The following is a 9724-nucleotide window of genomic DNA, read 5'->3' on the forward strand; positions in this document are numbered from 1 at the left end:
GGCTTAAAACAAAAATTAGCTAGGATCTTGTTCCAGCGGCTGTGATAGAGACTCGAAACGGACAATGACTTCATCAGGAAAGGAGTTGATTCCTCGGTGGCTCACGCCAGCAGTCCCAGCACCTTGGGAGGCTGAGGCAGGCAGATCACCTGTAGTCAGGAGTTCAAGACCAGCCTGGCCAACATGGTGAAACCCCGTCTCTACTAAAAATAGGAAAATTAGTTGGATGTGGTGGCGGGCGCCTATAATCCCGGTTACTTAGGGGGCTGATGCAGGAGAATTGCTTGAATCTGGGAGGCGGAGGTTGCAGTGAGCTGAGATCGCACCATTGCCCTCCAGCCTAGGCAACGAGAGCAAAACTCCATCTCAAAAAAAAAAAAAAAAATTCTTGAAATTATTCATAATCTAGCCTTCCAGAGGTAGGTTGTTGGTATTTTGATCTATAGCCAGACATGTGGTTTTTTTCCCTTAAAAAATAAAATGGGATAATCATGTATAATAACCATTTTAATAGCTTACTTTTCAAAGTCACAAAGCCACTTGTGTCGATTTCTGAACTGATGGTTACCTCAGCTATTCTCTGCTAGGCCACGTACTCCCTGGGAGCAGAGATGGTGTTACGTGCTTCCTCGTACCCAGCACAGCCCCTGCTTTATCTCAGATCTCAGGGAATGTGTGTTGAATGAAAACCCAGCAATAAAATGTGGGCAGCTGACATGAGCCAGGACCAGCTTCACAGTGGGTTTTGAGCCGACTGCCCAGATATGTAGATAACTTTTATCTTTTCTAATCTTTGTAGGACCTACTAAATGAAGCGAAACAGAGGCTCAGCAAGGTGGTAAAAGATACAACCAGGTACCAAGTGCTGCTGGATGGACTGGTTCTCCAGGTACCCTCACAGACCAGATCTGCTGTTTATAGCTACCGTTCTGAGGAAATTTAGAGTGCCTATTAAGAGACCAGCTCTGTTTTTCCTGCTCTCTCGTCATAGTTTTTTTTCCTTTCACCCTTTTTTTTGCTTTTTGCTTTTTTCCTTTTACTCTTGACCGTGTCTGAACTATGTGCTGCATAGGAAGATTGTAAATCTGTCTGGTTGGATAAGGCTGGTTCCAGGCCTACTACTCATTTATGTAGGATTACGTGACTTAAGGGTGAGATTTGCTTGCAATGGCTAGCTTTAAATTCCCTTAATTTGATTTTGCCACTACAATACTTGCTTTAGATTTAGGATTCAGACCAAACACTGTATATGTTTTGATTGTTTACTGCTGAGCTGTGAATCCTTATTTACTTACATTAATTACAGCAATATTTGTCCTCAGCTTGGTTGATGTAAGATAAGACATCTGTATGAATTTTGTTTCTACCACCAAATGTTTGCGTATATTTATCGGGTCTGTGGTAGATGGATCTTTCCATGTTCTCATGTGGCATATGCCATCTGTTAGCAGAACTTACTGGGGGACATTTTTCCAACCTAAATGAAAGAAGTATAGAAACATCTTATTTTACTGTTGCTTTATTTTATTTTATATTTTATTTTTGGAGACAGAGTCTTGCTCTGTCGCCCAGGCGCTGAGTGCAGTGGCGTCATCATGGTTTACTGTACCCTCCACCTCCTGGGTTCAAGCCATTCTCCTGCCTCAGCCTCCTGAGTAGCTGGGATTATAGGCATGCACCATCAGGCCTGGCTGATTTTTCCTATTTTTTGTAGGGATGGGGTTTTGCCATGTTGCCTAGGCTGGTCTGGGATCAGGCAGTCCGCCTGCCTTGGCCTCCTTTTGGTGCTGGGATTACAGGCCTGAGCCACAGCACCAGCCTGTTGCTTTATTTTATAGTTTGTATTTTCTACTAATTGTATCGACTGTTTCTTCCAGGGTTTGTACCAGTTGCTGGAGCCCCGAATGATTGTTCGATGCAGGAAACAAGATTTCCCTCTGGTAAAGGTAAAGAACTTATATAATAATTTTCTCTTTTTTTTTTCCTCTCATTTTTTTTAAAGATCAAAATGTTAGGATGAAGTGCATGTTCTAATACAAAACAGCTGAACCATAGGAATTAGAGTTTTAACACATTGTAGGTATTAATTTAAGTGTACTTTAGCCTCTAGTCTGTTTTCTTAAGAGGGCAAGCTAGTACCCTCCGCTCTTTCTAGGAACTTGGTAATTCTGAAACCTAAAACTCAAATAATAGAAGCAGCACTTTGGATTGGAACAAAGATAGGCAGTGCCGTCTTGGGAGGTAGCCTGTTGCCAGACAAGCAAGCCTGACTGACCTCCCTCAGTGTGTTCCTGTACCTGGAGGAAGAATGTGGGCACCCAAAGAGGCTGGTCAGCTCTGAGTCTGAGTTCTCAGGTTGCTCTTGAGATTAAAATTTTTCTTTTTTTTTTTTGAGACGGAGTTTCACTCATGTTACCTAGGCTGGAGTACAATGGCGCAATCTCGGCTCACCGCAACCTCCGCGTCCTGGGTTCAGGCAATTCTCCTGCCTCAGCCTCCTGAGTAGCTGGGACTACAGGCACGCGCCACCATGCCCAGCTCATTTTTTGTATTTTTAGTAGAGACGGAGTTTCACCATGTTGACCAGGATGGTCTCGATCTCTTGACCTCGTGATCCACCCGCCTCGGCCTCCCAAAGTATTGGGATTACAGGTGTGAGCCACCGCGCCTGGCCTTTTTTTTTTTTTTTTTTTTAATAAAGATGGGGTTTCACCATGTTAGGCTGGTCTTGAACTCCCGACCTTAGGTGACCCCCCCCCCCTTGGCCTCCAAAGTGCTTGGGTTACAGGCATGAGCCACCACGCCCAGCTGAGATCAAAATTTTTTTTTCCATGTATGTTGCTTTAGGGCAAGGATAAGGAGGTGAGTGCTTAGTCCCCTGTCAATTACATTTCTCATTATAAATATATTTTCCTCTTTTTTTTTTTTTTTTTGAGTTGGAGTTTTCCTCTTATTGCCCAGGCTGGAGTACAATGGCGTGATCTCAGCTCACCACAACTTCCACCTCCTGGGTTCAAGCGATTTTCCTGCCTCAGCCTCTCAAGTAGCTGGGATGACAGACATGTGCCACCATGCTCAACTAATTTTTTGTATTTTTAATAGAGCTAGGGTTTCTCCATGTTGGTCAGGTTGGTCTCAAACTTCTGACCTCAGATGATTCGCCCACCTTGGCGTCCCAAAGTACTAGGATTACAGGTGTGAGCTACTGCGCCCAGCCTTTTTGTGTGTGTGTGTGTTGGAGTCTTGCTCTGTCACCCAGGCTGGAGTACGATGGCGCAGTCTCAGCTCTCACTGCAGCCTTTGCCTCCAGGGATCAAGCGATTCTCCTGTCTCAGCCTCTCAAGTAGCTGAGACTACAGGCACACGCCACCACGCCCAGCTAATTTTTTGTATTTTAGTAGAGATGGGGTTTCACTGTGTTGCCAGGCTGGTCCCAAACTCCAGAGCCCAGGCAATCCACCCACCTTGACCTCCCAAAGTGCTAGCATTACAGGCGTGAGCCACCACGCGCGGACTATTTGCATTTTTATTATAATTTATCTCCCTAAGTAACTTGTCCGCTAGGAAAGAAAGTGCACCAGCCAGAGAACACAAGATATTCATTCCCCTGCACTGTACATTCTCCACTGTAATAATAGGTTAGAAACCATCTCAGTAACCCAAGTCCACGTTTGTGCCGACAGCCTCACTTACCTGTAGAACAGAGCTCGATGTCATGATAGAGAATTCACCAAGGTAACGTTCAGTGGAGGGAGGGTTAAGTTGCCCACTAGCCCTCTCTAGAAAACACCGTGATATTTCTGGGTGCCAAGAAAGCTTTTTCTCGAAACTTCTGCAGTATCAATGTCCGGAACTGGCGATTTGCTCTCCAAAGTGGTGCTGCGTTAGATTTGAAAACAAGGAACTATTAAATAGACCATCAATTTGTTCAACAAAGTAATAGTGTCAGACGGAAACGTGGGTGTCCTTCAGCTGTTCCAAGAAAGGATTTATGCGGCTACTCGAGTGTACACAATACTGTTCAAAGACAAGACTTTATTAATTACGTCCACCACACTAATTGCAAGATAAGATAGCTTAAAATCCCACTGCTGTCTTCTTTTCCAAGGAGCTACTTTCTTTTTTTTTTAATTGTGGTAAAATATACATACGATTGCCATTTTAACTGTACATTGTGCCATTAAGTTCATTCGCAATGTTGGGCAGCCATCACCACCATCCTTCTCCAGAACTTTCGCACTTTCCCATGCTGAAACTTGGTGCCCTTTAAACACTAACTGTCTGTTCTTTTCTGTCCTGTCCTGTTCTGTTCTGTTCTTCTCTGCTCTATTCTCCTCGTATAAGTGGAAACGTTCAGTGTTTGTCCTTCTGTGACTGTTCATTTCACTTAGCATAATGCCTTCAGGGTCCCTGTAGTGTGTCCGAGTGCCCTTCCTTGTAAGGCTGGATAATATTCCACGTGTGGACGCACCGCGTTGTGTTTATCCGCTCGTCTGTCCATGGACACTTGGGTTGCTCCCATCTTTCGACTGTTGTGAATAATCCTGCTGCAAACATGGGTATATGGATATTTGTCCTGCTTTCTATCCGTTTGTATACGCAGAAGCAAAAGTGCTGCATCATATGGTAATTCTGTGCTTCATTTTTTCAGGACGTGTCATACTGTTTGATCAGAACTATCCTCATGGGTGTGGCATGGCACTGCTGTATTTGGTGCCTACTGTCACCCCTCATCTGCAGCTGCCACTTTAAGCTCATGTCAGCAGCCAAACTTTTCTTCCCTCCCTGCTTTTGTTACCTATCCTCTGCTTCTAACACTCTCAGTTCATGGGTTCATGTATTTTCCTCCTGCTGCTGATGTTTCAAATCTGATACCTGCCCCTGGCATGTTGAATCACCTTCTAAACCCTATTAAATCTTTTTTTGTTTTTTTGAGACAGAGTCTCCCTCTGTTTCCAGGCTAGAGTGCAGTGGCACAATCTCAGCTCACTGCAACCTCCAACTCCCTGGTTCAAATGATTCTCCTTCCTCAGCCACCCGAGTAGCTGAGATTATAGGGATGTGCCACCATGCACGGCTAATTTTTGTACTTTTAGTAGAGACGGGGTTTCACCATGTTGACCAGGATGGTCTCCATCTCTTGACCTCATAATCTACCCACCTAGGCCTCCCAGAGTGCTGGGATTACAGGTGTGAGCCACCTCGCCCGGCCGCCCTATTAAATATTGACAAACCATTCGTGTCTCTTCCTTCCTGTGTGCAGACTGTCATTTTTCCTCAGTGGCTGCGCTGTTTTACATTCCCAACAGCAGTGCTTCTGTTCTTCTACATGGGATAAGTGGAAATATCTTTGCTTGTATAGTTCGTTGAGTTTTTGGATAACAGCTTCATAGTTTCTAATAATGCCTCTCATTGTTTTCTGTATTTCCAGGCTGCGGTGCAAAAGGCAATCCCAATGTACAAAATTGCCACCAAAAATGATGTTGATGTCCAAATTGACCAGGAGTCCTACCTGCCTGAGGACATGTAAGGAGTATTCCTGCTAACAGCTACCTTCTTTCCCTGTGAGAGTGGCCTTTATACTGGGCCCTTTTTAAAGAGTATTTTCACCAACACACTCTAGACAAAAGGCTAGAGCCATGGTGTGTTCCACTTGCAGCTGCTCCCATTGTTCTGTCAGTGCTCTGTTGTTCTGTGTCGTTCTCCCTTGCTAGCCAGCTAAACGTACTCTAAAAGTCTAGTTTGTCCGGGCACAGTGGCTCACGCCTGTAATCCCAGCACTTTGGAAGACTGAGATGGGTGGATCACCTGAGGTCAGGAGTTCAAGACCAACCTGGCCAACATGGTGAAACCTCGTCTCTACTCAAAATACAGAAATTAGCTGGCGTGGTGATGGATGCCTGTAATCTCAGCTATTCGGGAGACTGAGGCAGGAGAATCGCTTGAACTCAGGAGGCGGAGTTTGCAGTGAGCTGAGATTGCACCATTGCACTCCAGCCTGGGCAGCAAGAGCGAAACTCCGTCTCAGGAAAAAAAAAAAAAATACAAAAATTGACTGGGCGTGGTGACACGTGCCTGTAATCCCAGCTACTCAGGAGGCTGAGGCAGGAGAATTGCTTGAATGAAGGAGGCAGAGGTGGCAGGCAGCCGAGATCGCACCACCACACTCCAGCCTGGTGACAGAGCAAGACTTCCGTCTCAAAAGAGGGGGTCTAGTTTATGGTCACTGCATTCCTTCCGCAGGGAGGTGGCACCCAGGATGAAAGCTAGAACCAGATATTTGTATTCGATGCTGAGGTAGATACTCCCTCTTTTTTTTTTTTTTTTTTTTTGAGATAGAGTTTCGCTCTTATTGCCCAGGCTGGAGTGCAATGGTAGTCTCTGCTTATTGCAGCCTCCACCTCCTGGGTTCAACCAGTTCTCCTGCCTCGGTCTCCCAAGTCCACGCCCGGCTAATGTGGTATTTTTAGTAGAGATGGTGCTTCTCCATATTGGTCAGACTGGTCTCGAACTCCCAACCTCAGATGATCCACCCGCCTCGGCCTCCCAAAGTGCTGGGATTACAGGTGTGAGCCACTGCGCCCAGCCCAATACTCCCTCCTTCTAAGTAATAGAAGAATTTTGTATGCCTAGTAATTATGTTCCTTAAAGATAGAATTGCAGGTACGAGTGGTATTTTTACAGCTGTGAGGAAATGACAGAACATGGCCAAGGTAAGCATCCCTAATGAGCTTCACGTGGTTGAGGTAGGCAGTGGAAGCTCCTGACAGGGAGAGCCAGGGTCATTTTCTCTGTTTCACCAGCCTGTATGAGGCCAGCTAGCCACACCACTGACTAACATTGAAGAACGTCCCTTGGACACATTTTGAACTTAGTTGATTATCAGACTTAGGACTGTAAGAACTAGATTTGAGTCCTATCTTGGCCTTTTGCCTGGACCTGGAGACTGAATTCATCATCTGTAAAATGGGATCAATGCTTTTTGCTTTTTTGTTTCATGCGGTGAAGAAAAGAAGATGAGATAGTACATGTGAAAATGCTCTGTAAATGGAAAAGGCCTATAAACTTGTAAGATTGCTGTCAGAGTTGGGTTTAATTCCCCATTCTGCCACTTACTGGCTGGGTAACCTTGGACTCGTTACTGTTTGACTGAGTGCCGTAGCCCACTGGGAGTTGCTGTAACAGAATACCCGAGGCTGGGTAATGCGTGGAGAGAAGAGGTTTATTTGGCTCATGATTCTCATGGCTGGAAAGTTGAAGATTGGACAGCTGCATCTGGTGACGACCTCAGGCTGCTTCCACTCGTGGCAGAAGGTAGAAGGGGAGTGGATGTGTGTATAGAGACCATGTGGCAAGAGAGGAGGTAGGAGAGCCTAGGGAGCTAGACTCCCTATCATACCAGCCTACCCTCTGCTCAGTCAAGTCCTACTGAAGCCAGAATCCAGGCCCCCGCCAGAATTCATTGCCTCAGGATCTGCCCCCAGCGCTGAACACTCCAACACTGCCACACTGGGAATCAGGTTTCTGCATGAGTTTCTGAGGGAACAGACTCACACCGTAGCAGTGAGCCCTGATTGCTTCATCTGCAAATTGGCATAATGGCACCCACCTCATAGCTTTTTTTTTTTTTTTTTTTTTTTTTTGGAGTTAGAGTCTCTCTGTCGCCCAGGCTGGAGTTCACTGGCATGATCTCGGCTCACCGCAACCTCTGCCTCCTGGGTTCAAGTGATCCTCCTGCTTCAGCCTTCCAACTAGCTGGGACTACAGGTGCAGCCCACCATGCCCGACTAATTTTTGTATTTTTAGTGGAGATGGGGTTTCACCAGGTTGGCCAGGCTGGTCTCAAACTTGTGACTGCAAGCAATCCACCTGCCTCAGCCTCCCCAAGTGCTGGGATTATAGGCATGAGCCATCACACCTGGCCAGCAGTGGCATCTTTTATCAGACACACATGCAGTCGTGATAGGGCCTCATCAGTATCCTCCTCACTGCTTATCAGTGATGAGCTGGATTGGGCTCAAGAAAACATTCAGAGGAGGTCAGGCATGGTGGCTCACGCCTGTAATCCCAGCACTTTGGGAGGCCGAGGCAGATGGATCACAAGGTCAGGAGTTCGAGACCAGCCTAGCCAACATGGTGAAACCCTGTCTCTACTAAAAATAAAAAAATGAGCTGGGTGCGTTGGCAGGTGCCTATTATCCCAGCCACTCGGGATGCTGAGGCAGGAGAATCGCTTGAACCTGGGAGGTGAAAAGGTTGCAGTGAGCCAAGATCATGTCAGTACACTCTAGCCTGGGTGACAGAGGAAGACGTCTCAAAAAAAAAAAAAAAATTCAGATGAGGACTCTCTGAGTGATTTGCAAACTTGAGATGAAATCCTCCCTTTTTCATTTTGTTGGAGAGGGCTGGCTATGAGAATTAAAACGGATTCTGTAACGTAAAATCAAATTGACACAGGCCAGCCAGAGTGGCTCACGCCTGTAATCCTAGCACTTTGGGAGTCCAAGGTGGGCAGATCACCTGGGGTCAGGAGTTTGACACCAGCCTGGCCAACATGGTGAAGTCACATCTCTACAAAAATACAGAAACTAGCCAGGCATGACGGCGGGTGCCTGTAATCCCAGCTACTGAGGAGGCTGAGACAGGAGCATTGCTTGAACTCAGGAGGCGGAGGTTGTAGTGAGCTGAGATGGCACCATTGCACTCTCCCACCTGGGCAACAGAGTAAGACTCTGTCTCAAAAAAAACCAAATTGACACATAGTGTCACTTGGTAAATGACAGTTATTGACACAAATATAGTCAGTTCTCTGTATCTTTGGGGTCCACACCTGTGGATTTAACCAACTTTTTACTCCCTAAACAATACAGTTTAACAACCATTTACATTGTAATCGCTATGGTAAGCGCTGTAGACCCGGTTTACAATATAGGGGAGGATGTATGATGGTTGTATGCAAATACTACACTGTTGAGTATAATGGACTTGAAGATCTGGGCGGGGACAGGGGTGTCCTGAAAGCAACTGTGCCTGGGCCTGGAGACTATCTTCGGAAGCTTTTCCAGTTCCTTTCAAGCCTGGTGCTTAGTTGCGCACGCAGTCCACACACCAAGACAAGGGCATTCCTCTGCGGGAGCAAAGGGTACCATGTGTGTGTCTCAAGTGTTTGAAAGTGATTATTTTCTGTGCTGTTTTTGTAGAGCTGGTGGAGTTGAGATCTATAATGGGGATCGTAAAATAAAGGTTTCCAACACCCTGGAAAGCCGGCTGGACCTCATAGCCCAGCAGGTGAGTGTGGGGTACTTCTTGGGAGTTGGTCTGTTAGTTTGAAGAGGGACAGAGAACACGTCTGTCCGCTGGTATTTGGGGTTGCTGTCTTTCCACATTTTTGGACATTTTCTCAAAAAGAATAAGAATTGGGCATGTAGTAGCATTTGCTAGGGTGATAACATTTACATGAAGGCAAATTTGGGGTCAGAATAAGGGTTTTATTGACCTAGGGTTCAAATGTGTACATTTTACTACATGTAGGGTGCTGACAAGTTCTTTCTCTAATATGAATGATGAGAACTAAAGCAAATACTTGGTTTTTTGTTTTGTTTTTTTGAGACAGAGTTTTTTTTTTTAATTACATCTTAGGTTTTGGGGTACATGTGAAGAACATGCAAGATTGTTGCATAGTACATACATGGCAGTGTGATTTGCTGCCTTCCTCCCCATCACC

General features: G+C 45.8%; 1 protein-coding gene across 1 annotated transcript in view; it reads left to right on the forward strand.

Moving 5' to 3' along the window:
* Positions 1–9724, forward strand: part of ATP6V1E1 (ATPase H+ transporting V1 subunit E1) — a 44327-nt gene that overhangs the window by 28045 nt on the left and 6558 nt on the right. The window contains exons 5-8 of the mRNA XM_017516874.1: positions 800–889; positions 1878–1946; positions 5432–5526; positions 9201–9288. Coding sequence (XP_017372363.1) covers positions 800–889; positions 1878–1946; positions 5432–5526; positions 9201–9288 — 342 coding nt within the window. The remainder of the gene's footprint in view (positions 1–799; positions 890–1877; positions 1947–5431; positions 5527–9200; positions 9289–9724) is intronic.

Source organism: Cebus imitator, unplaced genomic scaffold, assembly GCF_001604975.1.
Source record: "Cebus imitator isolate Cc_AM_T3 unplaced genomic scaffold, Cebus_imitator-1.0 Scaffold607, whole genome shotgun sequence".
NCBI classification, from domain to species: domain Eukaryota; kingdom Metazoa; phylum Chordata; class Mammalia; order Primates; family Cebidae; genus Cebus; species Cebus imitator.